At 37.6% G+C, this 24,594-nt stretch overlaps 1 protein-coding gene across 5 annotated transcripts in view; it reads left to right on the forward strand.

The window, feature by feature from the left end:
- KLC1 (kinesin light chain 1) overlaps window positions 1-24,594 on the forward strand; it is a 45,441-nt gene that overhangs the window by 2,369 nt on the left and 18,478 nt on the right. For all 5 annotated transcript variants that reach the window (XM_058807454.1, XM_058807455.1, XM_058807456.1 and 2 more), the window contains exons 2-8: window positions 14,609-14,870; window positions 17,983-18,213; window positions 20,223-20,301; window positions 22,167-22,392; window positions 22,914-23,001; window positions 23,667-23,768; window positions 24,388-24,561. In XM_058807454.1, coding sequence (XP_058663437.1) covers window positions 14,610-14,870; window positions 17,983-18,213; window positions 20,223-20,301; window positions 22,167-22,392; window positions 22,914-23,001; window positions 23,667-23,768; window positions 24,388-24,561 — 1,161 coding nt within the window. In that variant the 5' untranslated portion in view covers window position 14,609. The remainder of the gene's footprint in view (window positions 1-14,608; window positions 14,871-17,982; window positions 18,214-20,222; window positions 20,302-22,166; window positions 22,393-22,913; window positions 23,002-23,666; window positions 23,769-24,387; window positions 24,562-24,594) is intronic.

The raw sequence follows: 24,594 nt of genomic DNA on the forward strand, positions 1-24,594 counted from the left end.
TTGACAACAGAGGAGTCACATACATAATTTGAAATTAAATATGCAGGAGTCATTCTGAATGTTTTTGACACAGAACAAAATACACTGTACAGACATTTAAGGGATATAAGGACAATTGCTGCTTCCTGTGTTTGTGCAGAACTTGCCATGCTCATGTCAGAAACCTGTCACTCGTGCTGCTCATACAGTACACATATCTCTCTCTGTGTATCTTTTTGTGTATATACACATACCTACATATGTGTCTTATTTAATTGGGAATTTGGGGAAATACTGTAGCCTTGTATTCAGTTGAGTCCAGCTTCTGTTTCTCTTGAAATGTGGGCTTGTGCAGTTACTCTTTCATCTCTTCTGTTTGACTTCTCTGGCAGACGTGCAATTGAATTTACTCTGGGATTGATAGCGTCTCTCCAGTTGCATAGCTCATGATTATTTTAAAACTCAATTTAGTGTACAAATACTTGTAAAATAAAGTTTTTATAAGAGGAGTAACAAATACAGAAATCTGGGTAAATTCATGAATAAGCAAAGTGTACTCTGTGTACAAAGAAAAGTATATTTGGTGTTGAAGAGCAGAGTTGCAGATATTGATGGGGACAAGCATGCTAGGTCTAGTTAAATTAACATTTTTTGTAGTCAGTATTCCTCCAGGGTGTTGTTCAGTATGACACAACTGTTGTAAAAATGGACCAATTCCATCATCATGGCAATAAAGTGGGTAGCCACAGGCTTTCTCTTAATACAGCCTTCATAATATTTCACATTTCTAAAGTATTTCTAATTGTTTTACATGAACACAGTATTTACCTTGACCAAAGTTTAGAAAAACATTTCTTTTCGATGTTAACTCTGATTTTCCTTCAAGCAAAAGCATGACAAACATAATGTCTAAAATGTATTTGTTGTACCCAAGTACCAGCCAGAGACACCTTGTTCACTCTAAAAAGATTCCTGTTTGACTTCAAAATAGAACTGGTTGTAGCAGTTACCCTGAGTCAGAGTCAGCTTCAGGTGTTCTCGAGGTAATAAAGTCTTTGCAGTGTTTGATTTAGTGAAACATTTTCCTCTCTGAGAGTAGGATATAGAAGGAAGTGTGGTTCCTTTGAAAATTACTAAAAAAATGCCTGACCAGAGAAAGGTGCCCTTTTTGTGACTTGGATTTGCTGAGATATTTGTTGTCGTCATCTTCCGGGATTTAAATTGGGCACTTCGTTATGAGGATTAGAGCCAGAATTGCAGATGCTCTCAGTGATACAGGAATTACTTCCAGAGGATTCTGTGTGAAGTGTTTTATAGTCATCAGGCATGAGATGACCCTATACATGGGGATTTTTCTGCTAGACAATTAACATGCTTAATAATAAGAGGCCATGCTGAAAGGGCAAGCTTGAGGGCTGAAGGTTGTGTGTATGCTTCTAGTACAATAATATATTTGGGAATGTGAACAAAAGATGAACACTAAAGCACAGTTAACATTAGAGATGGTAAATTCTTTAATTGTATAAAGGCAGTCTCTGATAGTTGACAGTTTCTTCAGATTCAGTCAGCTAAGAAAACAGAAGCAAGTAATAGTATCTGTGTGTTGATTTAATCACTGTTTGTTTCTTTGAATCCAGCTTATCTCCCAGAAATGCTGCTATTTAACTGCAGTAAGAAACAAGCTTTACTCTGGAAGCTGTATTTTGGCATTTGGCATGTATGTAGAGTTAAAATGAATTTAGTTTGTCAAATAGTTATTGTTGGTCGTGTTTCTTGCTGAAAATGAGGAATATGGGCTCATGCCATCTTATATTTCCAACATACTTGTTGTCTGTTGTCTGCTTAAATGGACATATTTTGTACATGGTTTCTCAAGATCAAGTCTTCCTTACAAGTGAAAGCAGTAAAATATCTTTTGTGAGTAGACTTAAAAGTGAGCAGTTTCATATTTTGATTATTTTGTAAATACCCACCATAAACCAAATTCATCATATTTAGATTTTCTTTCTGGGATTATGTCAGAAACCTAGCTGATTTTATTAAATTTAAAGTGACTAGAAGAAAGGATGTCACCAATCTAGTGGATTGTACTGGCTTCCTTACATATCTGTAGGGTTGGGGTGGGGGCTAATTATATTACATTTACTATGGGATGTACCCCAGCAAACCATTTCAAAAGTTAACACTGCAGTTATGTTCAAAAGTTTCAAGAAATGTCTGACATAAACAACCTTTTGATACTATTTAAAAAGTTATATCTACAAGTTAGTCTTTTTAAAGGACAATACATATATTTTTCAGGATTACCAGGTAAATTATTATCTTCATTCTCACCTGTGTTTGTATGTAGTAGTTAAGTAGTTAATGTTAACAAAAAATTAAGAATACTGGCAGTGTGCTATGATTAGAACTTGTGAGCCATTTCTCAGTGCAGAGGCTGGTGGTTTAAGCTTTGGAAAGGATTGCAGTAACTGCATTCCTGCCCTGTATCCTGAGTTTGTTCCTTCCAGCTGACAGTAGCTGAATGATTTGCAAACCATGTCATTATAGATTAGGGACTGGCAGGGAGGAGCAGGGTGTGTGTTGGTGTGGTTCTGCTGCTTTCTTTTTGTTTTTCTAAATAATATTTTATCTTAAGATTAAGTGCTTTTATGAATGTTCCTTTATCAAACAATGTCAGCCTGAATAATGTGGAAAAGCCAGAGTTTCTTTCTCTTCTGGCTTGAGCAGCTTCCATTTCAGAGAGGCTGCTGTTACTCTGTCATCCCTCCTGTCTTTGCCATGAGTGGATTTTAGTGTATCCCCACCTTTAATGTTTCATTTGTTCATGTGCTTAAACTGGGTGTTCCACCCTGCTCTCTCCCAGCTCCAGGTCACATTTAGAGTGTATTTAAAGGGAGGAGGGTTGATGAAAGAAGTGGATTCATCTCTCCCTCACAGTGGCAGAGTGCAGTCAGATTAATCCAACTAGTGGGATGGTAATATGTGAGGACACAGGGGAGGTTATAATTCTGAGCTGGGAGGGGCACTACAACCTCCTGTAATGTTTCTGTTGACAGAACAGGAATATATAATTGATCTCTAAGGATGTAGATGAAATGTTCTTCAATCTCAGTGCTGGTTTATGTAGTTCCACAGTCCTGCTGCTTGTTCCCTTTTCCTCATTCCATCAACACAGCTGGGGAAATAAGTGTATTTTGGCTGGCCTGAACCTTTTTTCTTTTCTGTCCCCTCACTTCTGACAGTAAAATAATCCAGTAAAAGGCACATGCCTTTATTTTGATTTATTGTGACAGGGATGTGGATGAAGTGTGTGGCTGCATGAGGAGCAGTGCCAGGTTATGATGTGTAGCCATAGTCTTGGTGAGTAAAAGAGTGCTCAGGGTCAGGTGTTTGCAGGAAGCCAGACCAGATGATTCAGTCTCTAAATTCCTCTGGACATAGAAGGCAATAATGTGTGGGAAAAAAAAGAATGTGCTGTTGTAGTGATGTAGAGGCCCAATTCAGTGTAGTAGCATTCAGTATAATGAATATTACTGTATTGAAACATGGAGGGGTGCAGAAGTCAGGCTGATGATTGGCAGTGTGTTAGATTGCAGGATAGTGACCTGGAGGTCTTACTAGAGGTGTGAGGGAATGAATCCCCAGAAAGACATGTTAATTTTGAGGAATGTTGTATTTTGGGAAGATGAGATGTGTGAACCTGAGGACTATGGCTGTGGTAAGGCAGAGTTGTGTTTAACAGAGAGGATGTAATAAAACTGCTTAATAAGATTCTGGTCTGGGAGCATTCTGGAGCAGATGATACTGATCCTTGCTAGGCACTCCCAAGGGCTTAAGAAATCATACAGAGATGAGATGTAATGTTTTCTTATGGTACTGGTGTCATAGCCAGATGTCCTAATTTTTAAAGAATTTGTTACCCATTCTATTCCTTTTGAAAAAGCCAAGAGGCACCACAGGGTGACTTTGTCTCAGAGTCTCAGTAATTTGCTGTTACTTAAATACATCTTTCCATTGTTCAGAAAATAGATAAAGGCAGATTAATGAATCAATTACTTTGCTTTTAAGTACTTTTTATTCAATTAGTATCAATTTCTCTCCCTGGAGTTTTAAGAAAAAAATCATATTCTGCATGTTGATTCTAGCCTGCACTTAAAATACTGCTGTTGGAATACATTGTTTAATTAAAGGAAAATATCTTGGGTTTGGAATTTGTGCTGAATGCAGGTGGAGAGCAAAGATGCACAGCCCATTTTAGAAGGGGTTTGAATTGCAGTGACTGCTTGTACTTTGTGTGGCCATTGAATCTTCATCCACACCCATTTGTTAGGATAACAAATAGCTTGAAACTTTGCTTGCTGACTTCTGTTTTTTCTTTTCCTTTTTTGCGCTGCAGCCTGTAGTGTGGCTGCACATGGAGCAGTGCTTGCAGGCACATGACACGGTGCTTTTAATGGTGTGCTTGTTTTAGGGGCCACTGTTCTGCCATCCTCGGGAGGGGGTGCTTTCAAAACAGATCATCCAAGTGAGATGGTTTAAAAAACAATATTCAAATGAAACTTTTAGCTTCTGTGTTGATTTTCCAGATAGTGTGCTCTTGTTCTGTGTCAGTCCACCAGAAGAGCAGTGTCCTGCAGCAGGGTGGGGGGAACTGTCATGTGAGTGGTGTGACCACAGTGAGGATTTCAGAGTCCCAAAGGGACCCTCTGTGCCCAGCACTAGCTAAGGTAAATCAGGAATGTGAAAGATCACTAGAGAAGGGGTTGGGACTATGGTTTGGTCCTCAGGTGTGAGTGCACAGACTGTTAAGGTGCCTTTGTGAGGTGTTGAGTGAGGGCCTGCTCTGTTGCTCAGCACCTCCTGACCCAGGAGAGTTCAGAACATCAGAATCAGGCCTCCAGATTATGGAGTACTCAACAAGGAAATGATTTCCAACCTTACAGCTAAGTCAGCTTTCTGAAGTTGTAGGTAAGAATCAGTGAGTGATATGTTTATCTAGATGGTTGTATCATTTGCTGTTCTTTCTATGAACTAAAATATGTAAGGTATAAAAAAAAGTTGTTCTCATAACTGATTGTTGCCATTGAAAGTGTTGATTTTAATGTAATATTGAATGGGTTAGCATTGATTCTTTATCAATATTAAAGGTTATGCCTGAACAGTTTGATTGTGAAACTTTTTCTGCGGCCTTTTTAGTGGTTTTGCATTTCTTTTTTTAATTATTGAAGGAGGAGCAGGAGGAAAATACTTTCCCTAAAGCTTGAAGAGACACTGCATGGTTTTGCATCTTAATGTGAACTATTAAATAGCTTCAAAATCCAATGTAAGGATTGTTAAAGCTAAAGGCTGCTGTGTGCTGAAACACTGTTAGTGGATGTTCCTTTTATGCCTGCAGAAGAAATTGCCTTTTTTTCTTGTTTCAGTCCAAATAACCCTTTTCTTCAATGTCGTCAAGCATGTAAGAGCATTGTAGTCAGTACCCACAGCAAATTGTCAGCAGAGCTTTCTCACATGGATGCAGTGATAGGAGGCAAGCTGTGGCCTTCTCTGCCCTTCCTGAATGCATTTTCCAGATCTTTATGGGTATGCTATAAAAAGTAGATTTGGTTAAGATAATAGAATTGATGTTAGCAAGTGGAAGCTGATAGCATTTCTAATGTATTCTGGAAGACTGGTTTGATGGGAACATTCCTGTGCTTCTACTTAAGTGCTGTTTAGAGATTAGATAAATAGATAACATAAATGGATGCTTGCTTTGATTAGTCAATAAAGTAGTTTTTGTCCAAAAATAACAGTGCAAAACGAAAGAACTAGAGTTAAGCTGAAAAAATGTTTTGTCTACACTACTGAAAGCTTCAAATTGCAAGACAGGTAGCTTTGGATGTTGCTGTATTTCCTCTTATGCTATGTGCCCTAACCCTAGTCCAGTCTCAAAGTCTCTCACACCAGCAAGAACCAGCCTTATCAAAACATTTATCAAAATTCACTGAAGACCTGTTTGCACAAGGTGGCCAGTCCATGAAGAGCCAAGTGCTATTTTCACACAAAAATCAATGCAGGTTCTTGGAATATTGAGGGGAAAAACTGTGTAATTTGATAGTGATGATGGGTCTGTTACTCAGACTTTCTTGACAGTATTTATTTTAGAATACAGTCAAAATTTCCTTTCAATCCACTTAAAGTAGATAATTTATGAAGCATGTCCTTTTAACTACAAAATACTAAACTATAATACAATTTTTGAACAATTAGCCTAGATTTCTCCTGATGTATCTTTGATTCTTGTGACAAGACTTTTTAATAATTAAAGGTAATTATAACTACTTTTTAACTTGTTACACCTCTGCCTTCTGATTCATTTAAGATAGTTCATTCTGTCTTTATGTAACTGCTCTTGATACAGTCGTGACCTTTTTGTTAAAGTGATCCAGTGAGGTGGGCTTTGTTGTCATCTCTCACAGGAGAAGGCAAATCTCCTGTGGCCTAAACTGGTGTGTTGTGTCAGTGTTTTAGGGAGGGAAAAGCTCTCCTTTCTCAACATCCATTGGTGGCTGCTTGAAAGTGTTTTATTAGTGCTCACAGAAGCTGAGAAGTGCTGGCTTTGCAGGACACCAACAGACGCTGCTTCTGTTGGCACAACAGTGGTACAGGAGGGAGACAACTCCCTTGCTCCAAGGGGTAGGAGGCTTGGAGCTTTGCAGTCTGCCTGCCTTCAGAGATTCCATGGACAGAACTAAAATTAAAAAAAATCAAGTTTCGCCCAACACTACCAAACAGCAGAAGAGGATTGTATGCAGTTTTATTATTCTGGAAAAGAATGGAGTTTGAATCTTGCCACAGGGCTGTTTCAGATTTTGAGTAAGGAAGTTATGTACCACCAGCATGTAACAGATGATAGCAGCCTTGATTAACAAAGAGTTTATAAGCTGTACCTTGTTGAAAGTCTGGCTTTTAGTGCAGCTCCTCTGGACTCCTGGCTCTGGCTCTGTGGAACTGCCTTAGACACACACATGCCTGTCAGATTGCTTTTGCATTTGTTTCAGCTTTGACTAAGAGTAATCTTTTGACAAAGAGTAATCTTTGATGTGATACCAAATTCATAAAAGGGTCTTAGTATCCATCCAGTTTCATTTGAAATCTGAGATATTGGAAGGGCTTGGGTGTGTGTACAGAGAATTAATTTTTCTCTTACATGCTTATAATACATCCAGACCAGTTGTAGTATCTAACACTTCTCAGAGAATCTACAGTGATTTTAGGATGTGTTGCTAGTCTGTGTTTCAGTCACTGTATTTTTAGGCCTTTGGAAGGTAAAATACAGTTGATGAGATGTGCAAAAAAGAGGGTACTTTCCCTTGATTCCTTCCACAGAAATAATTGGAATGGTATAATACTGTGTAAGGGGCAGTCACATCATCTGAGGGTCTCTGTCTGCTGCAGTATGTGAACAGGAAGAGCAAGATGGGATTTGGCCTGCAGCACTATGGAGTTCCAGATATGTTTGAGTCTAAAAGAGATTTTAGAATTAGATGGGCAGGTCATCTGGATTGTCTGCAGTTAAAAGGATACAGATTTGCTGTATCATGATAATTGAAATGCTAGCTGGTAGCCAGTGTTTATTCAGTGCAGCATGGCCAAGGGATTGACACCATAATCTTTTCTTTAAGAGGGAGAATAATCTGTGTAGTTAAAGAAAGCTTTTGTGTCACTGAATACTTTTACACTGTATACAGATTTTTAACTCAGTTAACTATTTCAGCAGGAAGTAATAAATTTCATTAAAATAGTTTGCTTGCTGCAGAAGAAAGAAGGCTGAGGGCTGAAATAACTCTCAAGGCATTTTTGCCAGCTATCTTTGAAACGTGCAAAAGTATTTTTTTTTTTAAATAGTATTAAATTTGTTACCTTTAAGAATCCAGGTATGATTGCTAAGAAAGTGTTCATTAGTGTTGAAGTAGCGTGCTACAGAAATCTAAATCAAAGGACTCTGCAGCAGAGCAAATCTTCTAGCTTGTACTTTCTCAGCAGTGCAAATCATCTTAGCTTGTGCTTTCTCAAAGAGAATTGTCAGCTTCACCCTTGGTAAGGGTTTTACAGGAGCTATTTTTGCTATCATCTATTTTTTTTAGCAAATATGGTTTGTTAGTCTGAGTTTCTCTGTAATAATTTTTTCATTTTAGAAGAATCTGAAGATTTCCCCTGAAAGGTATGATTTGTAATTTTTTTAATAGCAGGCCCCACCATTAAAACATTCCAAGATTATTTATCAAGGTAGATGTACAGTGGCTGTGTTCTTCAGCTAAACAAGTACATAATCCTCTTCACTTAAACATAGTTTAATGCAGTGCATGGCCTTTGGTAGCCATTGAGGTTTCCTAGAGGCTGGCAGTGTTTTTCAGAGGTGGAGCTGCTGTGCTGCAGGGGTGGAACGTGAGGCCACCGCAGCCTCTTCCCACTGCTGCCATGTGGAGAGTGGGCTGCTCCTGGCAGTCATGGCAGAAAAGCAGCAGCCTTGTTGGAGATGTGGGGATTTCTGCCAGTATTCAAGGGGGTTTTGTTTTACTCCTTTTAGTCAATCTGTCCTTTGCATATTATTAGTGTTCTGTGCATTTCTTCAGAAACCTTTGGGCTTGCCTTTAGAAATGCCAAAACTTTGCAAAGGTTGAGTGTTTGTCCAGTTTACTTACCAACACAGATATTTTGTGATGTTAAGGCTGTAGGTCAAATTCCAGATGTGATTCTGAACTTTTCTTGGGATATGTGCCTTTGACATTAAAGAACTACAAATGTCCTTTTTACAGGACATTTATTTACCTAGCATACCTTCGCTTTAAACCAAGTGGTAGGGCAGACTTCTGCATTCAGGGCTAGCTCTGAATTGAAGGCTGGCAGGAGGAGCACAGTAGCATTTTTTTTTTTTAAATTCAGATGCTTACTAGCTGGTAATTGGTAGAAAAAGTGACTCCCTTTGGGGAAGGGGGAGTTTCTCTGTAGCTTAATACTGGTTGCTCGGTAGTGTGCAACTCCATCCTCTTACCTGCTTCTGGTCAGTGATTTACAGCCTCCAGAATGTGCTGCTGATTGTCCTCAGTGAGTTATTTTAAGGCAGCCGGTGTACCTGTGTGTTAAATGCTGAAGGTGCTTTCTGAGCTCACGCATTTGGAAAGCCGGGGCAGAGCCGAAGTGCAGCAGTGTTCTGTTTATAGAACTGGGTCAGCCACTGTGCCTTAAGTCTGACCTCCACCAGGACACTGTTTGCAGATGCAGTTCCAGATTTTCTATTTTATGCAGATTCAAATATAGATGATGGGAAGAGTGATGACTAGCACTGGCAGGGAAGCTGCAGTCCTGAATATGTCAAGAGGGAAAAGCTCCTTTCCTCTGGGAGTTTAGGGATCATGTCATGGAAGAAAATTCCTGACTATAAGGGATCATTTTAAGTAAAAGGAAGGCAAATCAGACAAAAAAGGAAGGGTTATAAATATTCCTTATGGGAATATGACTTGTGACAGCAGAAATAGTCTCGCAGGTAAAGAGAAATTTTACATATTAAATTTGAAAAAAACAACAGATAATCATTGTTCTTTCAGACTTGGAGATTCTGACTGAAAGCCATAACAGCAATATAGTCCAAATGGAGTGTTTGTTATGTGAGTGCTTTTACAAATACCTTTCTGAGCGTGTGCAAGGCATCCGTGAGTGATTCATCCTTGTCCTTTCTGCTGTTGCTGAGCTGCCTGCAGCAGGGCTGCGGCTGATGCGGTGTTTGACACTCTGCTCAGTCCTTCCCAAACTGCTTTTCATCTCTTGCCTTTGTTGCTCGGTTTTTGTTCTTGGAACAGCCTGTAATGTTTTGCTGGTTGTTTGAGAAGGCAGTTTTGCACATTATGAAGATCAGCAGTTAAAGCAGCTCGTAGCATTTGAAGATGGTGCCTTCCATGATGTAATGAGGCGCGTTCTTGCTCTGAGCAGGGAATTAATGACTTGTAATTTGCAGCTCATACAAAATTGAAGCAAGTACATGGCAGATGTAGGATGCTGAACCTTGCCATTCAATTAGGAGGAACTAAGAGTGAAATTAGGGTTAAAAGCCTTGAATAGACTGATTATTGTTAGGAAACTGTGAACTGTTAGGTTCCTATTAGAGATACAAAAAGCTCAAATTAATTTAACTTTTCACTGTAACTTTGTGGAATTTGCAGTACATGTCAGTGACAGAGCCCCTAGGTATGGCTTGAGCCAGTCTTGCAGCAGCTTTTACTGTTGGGAAGATGATTTACTCTTTTTTATATGCAAACACATTATTTGAATTATTTGAAAATGAATGAACACATTGAACACATTCATTTTCAGCCATGCTGCCTGTTAGCTGTACACTCAGAGAAAAAGTTTAGGGAGAATATCACTTGATAAAGCAGTTTAGACTTGGGGGTTTTATAATTTATTTATTTTAAATTATATTTTGCAACAATTTTGATCAGACACTAAGTACATTAAAAATTTATCTTCCAAGCTTTTAGTACTTGAAACTCATTAAATAATAAAAATATCAATACAGAGAGGGGAAGTCTTTAGGGATTCAGACCAAGGAAGAAAAATTAGAATGGTTTTATTTATTTGTTTTTAGGATCCATGCTAATCTTTAGTCAAGGAAAAAATATTTATTGTGGGTTTTTAGAATGAAATTCTTTCTTGATAAGTTTTCCTATGCAAAGAGGGATTCATACATGTTTTGGCACAAGAATATTTTGAAGTGACCTGCAGGAAAACAACTCTTCTTTAAAAGCAGCTGGGTAGGAAAAGCTCTGTAAGAGATCTTTAAATATGAGCTGGAGAGCTTAGTAGCTGGCTGTGATATGTGTATGTCTGTGGAAGAATTTAGGCAGAAATCTGTGATGTCAGCATTACTAGTGTAGTTGGTTTGAAAGTTTTATGAATAACAAAATACTTAAACTGATTGAAGATAGCAGCCACTTAAGTTGTTTGTATATGATGAGGTTATCCCAGTGGTTACAGACTGAAAGCTGGCCTTGCTTTCTTTGTGCTTTCTTTGGTTCAGACTCTTGCTATTCTCAGTCCATTTATTTGTTTTGAGTTTATGTTACAAAATATTGTGGAAACCTCTTTAGTTGCAGGGGTTTTTATGTTGATCTGTCAAAATTAATTTATTTTGGTGTGTTTTAAGGCAGTGACTTGGTTTTTCTAGAAGTTGGAAAGCATTAAGTGACTTTTGGACTTCAGTATAGTCAATATTATTACAAACAAAGAAGGAGGACAATATTCAAGATCTACACAGACACATACTTAATATCACGGTAAATTTCTTAAGCCAGCTAGTGATCTGTAACTCTGGCTGCATTACATATTTTTTTTCCTCATCCAAAATTCTGTTTTATAAACCTTTGTACATCTTAATTCTTTGCTTTGTTTTCAGTTGTATACTGAGCTAAAAACTAGTATTTGAATCTAGAAATTTGCAGTGCAGTGGAGTGCAGGACAAAGCTTAGAGGAGCTTAAGAAGCCTTTCCCTACACTCTTTTTTTTTTTTTCTGTAGTGAAATATGTAGGAAGAAAGAGTTAACATTTTTGAGAAGTGACAATAGGCTGGCTAGGTTTTGTCTCCTTTCCTCTGTATACATCCTGCATACAAACTTCATTTGTTTGCTTCCTGTGTGACATTTGCTGCCTCAGGACATTCAGATCTAATTTACAGAATCCCAGAATATGCTGAGTTGGAAGGGACTCACAGGGGTCACTGAATCCAAGTCCTTGTCCTTTACAAAACCTTCCCCAGTTATATGATTATGTATTCAAATATGGGCTTGTTTGGTGAACAGGCAATGATCTTTTGTAAAATACATTTTAAAAAAATCATGATGGCACCACACCTTCACTTACTGCCCTTAAAGGCTATTAGATATTTATTCATAAATTTTACTCCTGCAGAGTCAGATTTGATAGCAGGACAAATTAGATGTTTGTTATCCTCCTGTTTTCTAAATTATTCTCCCAAGCACAATCTGTAAAACTCTGAACACCAACAGACACCCCTCAAAACTTATCCCATAATATTTATTCCTTTCCTGTTAGTGGGAAAGATTGGGATTCCAACAGTGTTCACTGGAGGAGACTTGAGAATCCTCTGGCAGGCTGCAAGGACCTTCATGTCCGTCTGTCTGGATGCAGCTTTTGGCTTGGCTCCAGCTCCAGCAGATCCCTTGTGCTGCTAGTGCAGAGGCAATGGAAGCTTTTAGCTACACTGGGGTTGGAATGAGGCAGCTAAAAAACCTGGCACACTGGAGTGAGACAGGGGGAATGTGTTCATAAAGCAGTCTGCTGCTGGGATGGTTTGAGTGTGGTTTTGCCCCATCTTGTTTAAACCTGCTTCTCCTCTCTTCAAAAGATGCTGTGCTGGCTTGGCCATCCTTAGTTACAGCTTCAGTATATTCAGCCAGTATTCTGGGCCTTTTAATTTATCTGTATTCATCTGTATTCATCACTTAGAATTAATTTTATTTCTACTGAGGTGTTTAAAATGTGTAATTTTTTAAAGACGGTATCTATGTGTGCATTACATATATGTATGCAAACATCTGCTTTTCATTTTGCTGTAAAATGGCAGAATATTGAGGCATGCAGAAGGAATTGCTGCTATCTCTGTTCACAAAAGATATACAAATAGTCACTTCATTAGATGTCTCTGCTGGTTTTACTTCTTTATAACCAAAGGTTCAGTTCTGTGCATTCAGGATAGAAATTGTTAATTGAGGCTGTGAAAGTGTGCCAGGGCTAATTAGGGTTGTGTGCTGAGGTTAGTATAATCCATAACCATTTCCTACATGACTGTGTGTTAGAAGCATTTATTTGCAAATTTGGTCCACATTAAATTGCAGTTCATTTTTCTACACAACTTCAGAGAGTCTGTACTTTAAAACTGTCTTTTTAAGCATTCTGGGTCATAGTTCTCAGGTTAGAAGTGGGAAATGTGCAAATGTCATTCTCCTCATCAGGTCTTCATGAGTGAATTTCTTATGCCATGCTAGATTAGTTGCTTTATACTAGTTTTACCAGATTCATATGTTTTTTTACCAGATTTATAAGTTTTTTTACCAGATTTATATGTTTTTTACCAGATTTATATGATTTATATTGATTTATTCATATTCACAAATCTGGATTAAACCAAGTTCATACTTCCCCAAATTCTGTGTTTTCAGATTATTACAAAAAATCCTACTGTCATCTACAGCTTTGGTTTGGTAACAAGTGGCTGTGCCTTTTGGGTATTGTATTGCAGGAGATCATCACAGAGAGGGTAATTTGAGCACGTATAAACAGAAAGAGCAGCCTTTTATCTTTAATATAATACAAAAGCATAAGAGCACATCCTTTGTCTTCTTACAGCAGTTTTAATTCAAGACTTCAATGGTTCTAATTATTTTTTATTTCTCCTAAAATTACACTAGTTTTTGTAGTACAAAGTTGTAATACAGTTTTAATTCATTTTAAATGTTAGTTTGCCAGTGCTTAGCCAGGTGTCTTCACATAGATGGGGTCATTTATTGCTTTTGAAAAATCTTTCCTATTTTATTCTAATTTATACTTCCTGGTTCACTCAAAGATTTAAATAGCTGAGGTATAGAGCAGTAATTTCTCAAGTCTTTATTTTCATTATAGAACATTCTTCTGGTGACATTTAAAAAGGGTCAAATGGTTTGTGTGTGTTCTGTTTACATTTTTACATTTATAAGCTTGTTTGTCAGTTCAGTAACAGCATGTGTGATAATTAGAGAATCTGAGTTTCTAAGCTTTTCTGGGTCTTAATTTGCATTTGGTAGAGGTGTTGACAAACATCCAGAAATTTACTATCTTTAGTGTAATGCTTTAGATACTGATAAAATAGCACAGTGAAATGTTTCTTGCTGCAAGGGCTGTACTATACAAACTGTTTTTTCTGGCATGAGACAGGTGTTCCATCTTCATCCAAACAGCTGCATCTAGACCTGTAGGCAATTGAATATCTATGTGTTTAGAATTAAAATAATGAATTAAAGTTTCCTGGGGGTAGTTGTGATGTTCAAAATACTTGTGATAAGAGCTTTTGTAGTCGTCAGTAAAGGATGAGGCTGGTGTTACCTTTTTGCAGGAGAAAGATGACTTTTCTCATGACTGACTGATGAACTCTTTCAGAAGGCTATGTGATATTTCTTCAAATTCTTCAAGCTCCGTTTTGTGGAGTTTTTTTTAGAGAACTACAGATCAGTGGCATCTGCAAATAGCTATATTTATTATAGTGTGTATTTTATACACCACCTACTTTGCTTTTTCACAAACAGAATCCTGGAGGTGCAGCCCTGTTCCTCAGTAGTTGCTACAAATTCTGTTGCCATGTCATAGTCTGTGTTTCATGATATGTTTTTTTTTTTTTTGGTTTATCAATGAGTGTTAATGTTAAATCTGGAAATAGAAACTGGGGAAGTTGACACTGTACAAACTCAGGACGTGAAATATTGTAAAAATCGTGCACAAATATAATTGTATTTTGAATATACCTTTCAAACTTTATTCACTTATATGCTTATTTTATTTTTCCTTTTGTATTAACTAGCATATTCTTCCATTTCAGAATGTATGAAAACATGTCCACAATGGTGTATTTAAAGGAAGAGAAGTTGGAGAAGCTTACTCAAGATGAAATCATTGCCAAAACTAAGCAAGTGATTAATGGACTAGAGGCACTGAAGAATGAACACAATTCAATTTTACAGAGCTTACTTGAAACTTTGAAATGTTTGAAGAAAGATGATGAAACTAATCTGGTTGAAGAAAAATCAAACATGATTCGAAAGTCACTGGAAATGCTGGAGCTTGGCCTTAGTGAAGCACAGGTAAAATTGTGGTAAAAATGAAGCATTTCAGACATTTCTCCCCAGATATTTGTAATATGCTGGGACATTTACATTATTGTTGGATATAATGGACAAAAGCTGCTGTAATTAATAGGGGTAGGTACTGTACACCATGTTGTGTTACAGAATTGATGATGAGGTTAGTGTTAAAGCACTCATGACTAGGCTCCACTTGTCATCAGTGGCATTCAGTCTAAACATTTTCTGTTTAGACTTTCCACATCAGGCAGGTAATGTTGAAGCAGCTCAAGAACTGAGCAGTGGCATTTTAACTCTAAAAGGTGGCATAGAAAGGTCTCAAACAAACACACATATAATAAATGTATTTTCTCCAGCCTTTGAGCTTTGGTGTAGCCTTAAATTCATGTTTATATTCCCTTGCCTCAGATTTTTTATAGTAGCACATGATGCTTTTAGTGCTTAAGAATCTCTAATGTTTATTGAACATTTTACTTAACCAAAATTGAAACTAAAAGCATTTTAAAGTTTAAGACTTGAGTACAGGATCTGAACAACTTTGATGCATTAAAGAGAGGACTCTGAGATAATTTCTGTGGACTCTTAGTTGATGAAGATACCATCTGCAAAAGATAAGTGAAAAGTTGTATGTTTATTGGGTTGTCAGGACTATATTTATGATATTTTGTAAGTCAAAAACCTGAAATGATGTGGTATGACGCTCATCCGTGTAAAATAGGAGAGTGTTTGCAAATGAGTTGAAATGCCCATGAGTTAGTTCTACATTAATAGGCCTTCTGTTGGTCTGTAGCTGTGCTCAGACTTCTCTTCTGGACTGAGCTATTATTGTGTGCTGGTCTGGGAGCTGTGTGCATTGGATCATGGTGAATTGAGGCTGAGAGAATGAAATGTGGGTTATCAGGCAGGGGAATATAGAAGCACTGGACAAACTGTCAGGTCTTAGTGTATATATTGTACACTCTTTGGTGCCTTGTATAGGAGGAAAATGCTAGAAGATACATGGAGTAAAATTGCAATAGTTGAGTTACCTTTAATGGTTGTTTGTAGAAGATGTGCCAGTGAAAAAGTAACTCTGTGTAGTATTAGGACTCTGAGAAGCCAGTTCTCAATTCTGCTCTATCAGGAGCCTCAGTTGCAGATGTTCCTGCCTTGTTTGCCTCCCATGGTACTTTGTGAACTGCAGTGGTGAGGAGCCAAGAAGTCTGCATTTGCTGCCTTTGTTAGGGAGCCAATTACACTTCAGACTGCTGCTCTCAGACCTGATAAGGCTACTCTTCCTGAATGCTTTGAGTTTTAACAATGTATTTTTTTTTTTTTTAATTTTTAAATTTAAGATATGGAAATAGATTTTTTGTGGCATGCATGTAGGTCTGGTGATGTGTTATTTCCATGAAAATGAAACTAACTTTGCTAAAGAAGTAATCAGACTTTTCTTTCAGTTAATTCTAGTGAGTAAGATTACAAAATATTTTAGTTGCCATTGTAGCTTCTTCAGTGTTTGAATACATTGATCCTATTATCACAATTTTCCTAAATATGCTTTCTCATTATATAAATGCCACTGTTTGAATTGGCCAAGTAATTAAAATATTAGAAAAATTTTTAATATGTAAAAAGGTACATGGAGTCTGGAGCTTTGGACTGGTATTAGGAAATCATACCTGGAGTTTTCCTTACCTTTACAGGAAAAATTAGCTTCTAAAGGCTTAATGAACATTTTGACAACTAAAACTTCAGCTAAGAGTACCATCTGTTTGACATGAAATACTTAGTTTAACACCACTTAGAGATAACTTCGTTTTTAAAAAAACCATGAACCTGAGGAGATGAAACACAGGTAACGTGGGGATGTCTACCAGATCTGAAAGATTTGTACTCTCACCAGTGGTCCACTCTGGCAAGGTGTGCATCCTGGGACTGCTGCCAGCTGTTCTACATGTGTCAGTGGGAGATTGCATAAACAGTGAAAGGAGAATATCTTCTGCTGGTAGTGTTTGGCTTTCACTTAATAAGCTCCTTTTTCATTTAACTTTGCTCAGCAAAAAAAAACCAACCCAGTCCAAGTAAGCTGCTTTTATGGGTGTTCTATTTTTTGCCCTTAAAGTGACTGTGTTTGGAAGTCTGCACACTCAAGCTTATGGCTAGTAATATAAAATGCATCTATAAATTGTGTGTTGTTGCACATGCATATCTCAGTGAAATAAATATCCCTTTGAAGTGTTACCATTGTGCTGAGGTGTTCAATTTAGGAGATACAAGCATGTATACAAATCCCTTTTTTGTCTGGAAGTGCTAAATTTAGAACTCTGTGTCAGGTTTTGGGTTATTTTTATGATCCTGCAAATTGAATGTATTACTGCTCCATTTTATATTAGTGGAACAAAGATTTCCAGTTCAGTAATCTAGTTCAAATTTTTCATGTATTTTAAGATTATATTCAATGTTCAGGGAATTCTGAAACAATTTTAACTTCTGATAGCATCATGGAAAACAATTATTTAGTAAAGAGTTCCTGTAGGTTGGGACCCCAGCAAGGGAAGAACAGGGACCTGTTGGAGCAAGTCCAGGGGAGGCACAGGATGACAACTGGGGCTGGAGACAGGCTGAGAGAGGGGGAGAAGAGGAAGCTGCAGGGAAATCTTAGAGCCCCTTCCAGGGCTAGAAGGGCTTACAAGAAGAGGGGCTTTGAAAAGTCATGTAGTGATAGGACAAGGCAGAATGGCTTCAAACTGAAAGAAAGTAGGTTTAGATTGGATTTAGGAAGAAATTCTTCCCTGTGAGGGTGGTGAGGTAGGGGAGCATGTGCCCTGTCCCTGGAAGTGTTCAAGGCCAGGCTGGATGGGGTTCAGATCAACCTGGTCTAGTGGAAAGGTGTCCCTGCCCATGGCAGGAGGCTGGAAGGAGGTGATCTCAGAGGCTCCTTCCAGCCCAAATCATTCTAAATGGTAAAAAGGTTTAGAGGAAAAGTGAGAACCATATCTAAAATGAAGAGAAATAGGAATGTTTTCCACATTTCACAGTTGACATAGGTTTAAATAATGAAAGCCTTGTGTGTTATGAACAGGACTGCATTCTAGGGGGAGTATGCCATATGACACATTCTGCTTTTCAGGTAATGATGGCTTTGTCAAATCACTTAAATGCAGTGGAATCAGAGAAGCAGAAGCTGCGGGCTCAGGTTCGCCGGCTGTGCCAGGAGAATCAGTGGCTGCGGGATGAACTCGCCAATACACAGCAGAAACTGCAGAAGAGTGAGCAGTCTGTGGCTCAGCTGGAGGAGGAAAAGAAACATCTAGAATTCATGAATCAGTTAAAAAAATATGATGATGATATTTCACCATCAGTAAGTACCACAGTAAAACAGTAAAAACACCTTACATTTACATGTGTTGTAATCTGCCTGTTTAACAAGAAGTAACAGATACTTTTTATTTGTCCCTTAGATGTATTTGTCATTAAAATACTACCTTGTACTAGTGTCACATAGTTTGCAGAATGATTCTGAAAGCTCATTCTTATTTTAAGAGAGTATATATTTTACTGTCTGCAGATAATAAATACATGAGGAACAGAATTGGTAAATACTCATTTAGTAGCTTAAAAATGTGAAGAACTGGGCCAAAGCAAAAATCTCACTTCTATAAACTTAGCTGTAAAAATAAGTGAGAAGTATAAGCTGTGAGACATTTTACATACCTAGAGGACTTGGCTTATTTTGACTGCAGGAAAAATACTTCATTTTTGTCTTGTGAAATCACAGCTTTTGTATCTGTTGAGAATTTACACAAGGATAAGATGTTATTGAATCCCCTTTCAGGACCATCTGCCAGACACTGTAATCATCTGCATATATACAAGCCCATTGTGTTACATATTCTTAGATTCAGAGAGAAAATGGACACAACTTTAATTTACAGAAGGAACTTAATGCTTAAAAAGACTTCTGCTTTATTTGCCCTTCATTTTTTAATTTTATTTTGCTTCCTTAGGCTAGGTGGCACAGTAGAGAAGGATCTAATTTTGTGTGTTCAGACCTTCTCAGTGGTGTCTGGGAAAGTGCAGTTTTCATAACTAATTATTTCAGAAATTTTAATGGTTGAAAATGGGTGTGATTTACTCATGCTCAACTGACTGCTTGACTAATCCTTTTAAAAATATTGTACATGGTGAGAGTTGTTTTCATCGATTGGACCTGGAATTTTTCAGTGCTGTTCCATGACTTGGTATTTGTGGATGGATTTGCCAGTGAAGCCTGTTCAGAAGAGGGGCAGAGGAGGGAATGTTGGGATTGTGATGTGCTGTATTGTCAGACTGTACTCTGCAGATGAATTAAGTAGCTCCATTATTTGAAGTTTAATTAACAAACAGAATCCAAGTAAGCCAAGCATCTTTATAGTTTTGCTAACCATATGGACGGTGTCTGCTTCTAGCCTTCGTAATAGTTAGTTGTATAGGCTCAGTATGAGGTTGGAGTCCACATTTAAAATTATGGACATCTTATCTGAGATGTAGTCCCATTAATTTGCTGGTTTTACAGTGCCCTTGCTCTGCTAACATTGAATTTGAATGCCAGCAGCAGTTGGCTTTTTCTCATCTGTGGAAAAAGGTGTTGATTGGAGAGACAGAAAAATAAGAATGTGTTCTGCTTCTGGGTTTTCTCCTTACTGAGCTCATCCTTTCTGAGAACTTCAACTATTTATATTGTGTAGGGTCAACATTTAGGAAACAGGACTGAGAGATGATCTGTCTCTTCATTTTATATTTGAAATTATATGTAGATGCTTAAAATAATTTTAAACTGATGGATTGTGTAGAAATTAATATGGTTCCAGATGGAGACTATTGGAAATGAACTTCCTTTCAAGTGTTCTTGTTTTGTTTTTTTATTTTTGAACCTTCCAGACTAATTGCAAAATCTGATTATTTGTACAGAAGTTGAGTACTCAGAAATTGAGATCTCCTTATTCCTTTCCCTTGCCCAACTATAACTGTGTTTATGACTGAGAAAGGTACCATGGACAGTTCTGTACTGAGCAGTGCTTTCTCTTCAGTGGGTACTTTCTGAGACCTAGTGCCTCTGTGAGAATGGCAAATGTGTTCTTGTGTGCTCAAACTGAGACTGAAATCTAGGAGACCTCATTTCCATTCCTGGCCCTTCTGAAGGTGTCCTGTATTGTTTTGGGACAGAGTGTGTAAATACATTAAAATATAAGACCTACCTTTATAAAACTTCATTGAGAAATGTTATTCTTGTCAATTCTGAATGTGGGGTTTTCCTTTAACATTGCTGGTTAATTGGCCTGCCCTCTTTTGCCTTAGCTTTAATTTGTTGGGTTTGGGCTTGTTCTGTAGGAGGATAAAGATTCGGATTCCACCAAAGAGCCTTTGGATGATCTATTTCCCAATGATGAGGATGACCAAGGACAAGGAAGTAAGTGTACTTCAGCTTACATTGTTGGTGTGTTTCTGCAGTGCAGAATATAAAGATGCACTTTTAAAAAATGCTTGCTTCACCATTCCACTGCAACACAACTGGAGTGATGAATGCCTCTGCTAGAATAAGGAATCCAATAATTGATTTACATTCTGTACATTGGTGTGTACAGAACTGGGGCTTAGGTTTTTTAGAGTTTACTAGGTGCTGTAAAGTTCATACTGATTTAAATTCAGAATTTCTCCTGTTTTCCTTCTTAGGGTTCTCAGAATGGTTAGTTGCAAGTGACTGAGGCAGATTCTAACCAGATAGTGGATTCTGTTTATGACCTCTTAAATTAATCTGATCTGAGACTTTTGTGGCAGGTTTCAATAAGAAATCTTTTTCATATAGTCTTTTGTCCTTTGCTAAGATTGTCTGCATAGTTTTAATATTAATTGTGGAAGCATTGTTTGTCTTCAGGTGAGCAGGACTGAGGAATATGCTGTGGAACTTGAGGCAGATGTTTGGTAGTGTGATTGAATAAAGCTCTTGGTAGATAAGTAAACTCTGCTTAGTGGAATGTGGTTTTTGTATGTTTGTTAACAGAACATATTGATGTTGTGGAGTCAGTGCAGTGTGGTGGGAGCAGAATGGTTTTTACCACAAAAATAACTTGAGGGACAATGTCTGAAGGGACCCACCTTTGCAATCAGCAATTTCAGATTTCCTTTATGGGCATGCCTACAAGGTACACTGCATTTTTGTCAGCACAGCAAAGCTATCCATAACCAGCACTGAAAGGAAGGCTTGAAGGGTTTGCAGCAGGTCATTGTTGTCATGAGCTCCTTCCTAGCTCATCCTTGCTTCCCTAGAATTTTGTAGTTGGAAGGTTGAGAGGAAAAGCTCCCTTACTTCTCTTTACAAAAGACAAAGTTGACATGTCAGTGATTTCTCTGACCTTCCAAAAAAATGCTGAAATTCTTCAGTGCTTTGGCAGGCAGTGACTCTGGGTATAGGCTTGGACTTGTGTGATTCCACTGCCATAAAAAGGCTCCCACTTTCTGTGAGAGTGGTTTCTGCTTAATAGAAAGGAGAGAATAAATCCAGGCTCAGAGAACGATAAACTTGTTCTCTAGAGTTTAATGAAAATGAACAAGACAGAATATTCTAAATCTCAGAAATTGGTCAGGTGAAGAGAAAAGGAGGCAGTAGGAGAGTAAGGGTTTTTGGGGGCAATAGGAGAGTAAGGGTTGCAACAACCAAAGGTTAGGAGCTGCTGGAAAATAAGTGGCTAAGCTTGAGGGTTAGTGAGTAAAACTTGAAGGTTGACTTTGACTCAGGGCCTTTTGTCTTGCAGCTGCTGTTTCTGGCATCCAAGGTGTTTCAGTCCTTTATGTGCTAATCTTAAGTGTTCCTTGGCATAGCAAACAAATGGAAACAAAAAAAGTATGTTTAGAGAAGAAGAATAAAGAAAAAAAGCTTTTCTGCAGATATTCTGCTTATGTATGTTGGTGTTCCTTGCCTATGAAAACAGCAATATTTGTAGGTGCAAAATTGTTGAATCATCTTGAGAATGGTTTGCTGAGCCAAAATAGTTTCCTGCTTTCTTCATTAGTTTATTGCATTTAGCCCTGTGAGCTATGAGAACTGTAAAAATAATAGTAATACAATACTGGACAGGATATGAGAATAAAACAGTCATACTTCCACAGTCACTGTTGAAGACAGCCTGACTGCTGTGACCTATGCTCTAATGCTAATTCTCTGTACTGAAGAAATAAAATTCAGTGAGTCTCATTTTGTGCCACTGAGCACTCAAGTGAGATGTTTTATTTACAGGCATCTTTTACAAAAGTTGAAATTTTGTGGATTTCTTTCAGTTCAACAGCAGCACAGCAGTGCAGCAGCTGCTGCCCAACAAGGGGGCTATGAAATTCCAGCAAGGTTACGGACCCTACATAATCTTGTTATCCAGTATGCTTCCCAAGGTAGATATGAGGTTGCTGTGCCTCTCTGTAAACAAGCTCTTGAAGATCTGGAGAAGACTTCAGGTCATGACCATCCTGATGTTGCCACTATGTTGAACATACTTGCTTTGGTGTACAGGTTGGTATGCTGACATAGATAAATACCAGTGAAATAAATACTTAGTTGTTTGGCTACAACCTTTTGATGTTCAGACTAGAATTTTTTCCCTGTTCTATTTTCCTTTTAAAATTATTATTAAAACCCTCCAGAAGTCCCTTAAATTTTTGTATGTCTCCCTGTACTTAAAAGTCAAAAAATTTGCTGTATTTTTGCCTATACCTTTGCTTTGGGAATGAGGCTGGGTTTGATTTTTGTTTTTTTTTTTTTGTCTACTGAGGGGACATGTCTTGATTATCCACCTCAAGGTAATCTAGAGGTAGAAATTGGACATCAGTGTAGAAATGGTACATGCTCAGTATAGTCCTCAACTACTAAACTATTTGCAGTCACAGGCTTCAGGATTCTACTTCCTAATTTATTAATATATTCTCAATTATTCTTTAATAGTAGCATCTTTAGGTCAGCAGTGAACTCAGCTTAATTGTTATGATTTTTCATTCCTGAATCCCCAGTGTTAATTACATCTCTTTACAATTCAGAGACCAGAACAAATACAAAGATGCAGCAAATCTCCTGAATGATGCCTTGGCCATCCGTGAAAAGACTTTGGGCAAAGATCATCCAGCGGTTTGTATACTTGCAATAGCATCATTTTAGTTTGCTTTTCATTCAACTAATTGCTTTTTATCAACTAATTCCAATATCAAACTCAACAGGAAAGGTTGTAAGACCTGGCTTGTCTTTAAACAGTACAGGTAGGAGGCCACATTCTATTCAGTGCTGTTTCACCATGAATAATTTGCCCATACTTGATTTTGGATTGCCTGGATTTTTTGTGGGAAATCAATTTGTGAAGAAAGATTTTTGCTTACTCAAATCTCTTTATTATACTCAGATTGAAGGGGCATTTCTGGTTTCATTTACTGCTGCTTGTAAATGAAATGTAAATCAAGCATTTGGAAAATTCATGTGATACATTTGTGGCCTGTGGGACACATGGCAGCTCAAAGTGTAGATGTGAGAGGTGCCTGTGTAAGAGAAGAACATGTGAAGATGTGTGCACTAAATGACATTTCCACAAAGGAAGCAAAATTACTTCATGATTTAGGTTTTTCTTTTCTCTGTTGTGTATGTATGCATTTAATAATAATTACTTCTTCACTTCCAAATTTCAAGAGGTCTATCCTGTGCATGGAAAATTTAATAACATCAATGCCTTGCAGATGTGTTCATTTGTCAAATATTTGTATCAGCACATTTCAGTGCACTTAATGTTTCTCTGCTTTTGACAGGTGGCAGCAACTCTTAACAATCTTGCAGTACTCTATGGTAAACGGGGAAAGTACAAAGAAGCAGAACCTTTGTGTAAGCGAGCTCTGGAAATCAGAGAAAAGGTAGGAGTGACAAATACAGAGCCTCTAAAGGGACTTAGGGAAGGAGAAAGCAAAGTTAAATGTTTACTTTTTTATACTTTGGTTGGGTAGATCTGTCAGATAAACCCCAGAGTTAACAATGCCTAGTAGTTAGGAGTGTCTGAAATTGAAAACAGTAGGAAATTCCAGAAATGCTACGAAATTGCTGGAGCACTCTGGGTGTATGCTAAATTCTGTATTTTATGAGAAACTTCTTTACCTTTTTCCTTCCTCTTTGATAGCTAAATAATTGATTTGACAAGAGCATTGGAATTAAAAAATGAAACTTAGCTAAAATTTTTAAGTTGATTATTCTCTATGTGGATATTTATTTTAGTCCATGAGATTGCATCTTCTGTTTTATATAAATAATAATTTCCCTATAATGTTGTTTTACTACTTACTTTGTTCCTCTTATGGATTGTTCTGCATCATTCTCAGTTTGCAATAGAATTGAGTCATTTTCATATCTTTGAAATGCAGCTTTTGCTTTTGTTGAATTGAGGAGGAATAAAACTAACAGGATGTTTCTAAATTATTTACTTCTAGACCCTGACATGATGATTAGAGAATGTTTTAATACAGTGTATTTCATTTCCAGGTCCTGGGGAAAGATCACCCTGATGTTGCCAAGCAGTTAAATAACTTGGCTTTGCTATGCCAGAACCAGGGTAAATATGAGGAGGTTGAATATTACTATCAGAGGGCACTTGAAATCTACCAAACTAAGCTGGGACCAGATGATCCAAATGTTGCAAAAACAAAGAACAATCTGGTAAGCCTTTCCCAAAGTAGACCTGAGACAATT

Source organism: Ammospiza caudacuta, chromosome 6, assembly GCF_027887145.1.
Source record: "Ammospiza caudacuta isolate bAmmCau1 chromosome 6, bAmmCau1.pri, whole genome shotgun sequence".
NCBI lineage: Eukaryota > Metazoa > Chordata > Aves > Passeriformes > Passerellidae > Ammospiza > Ammospiza caudacuta.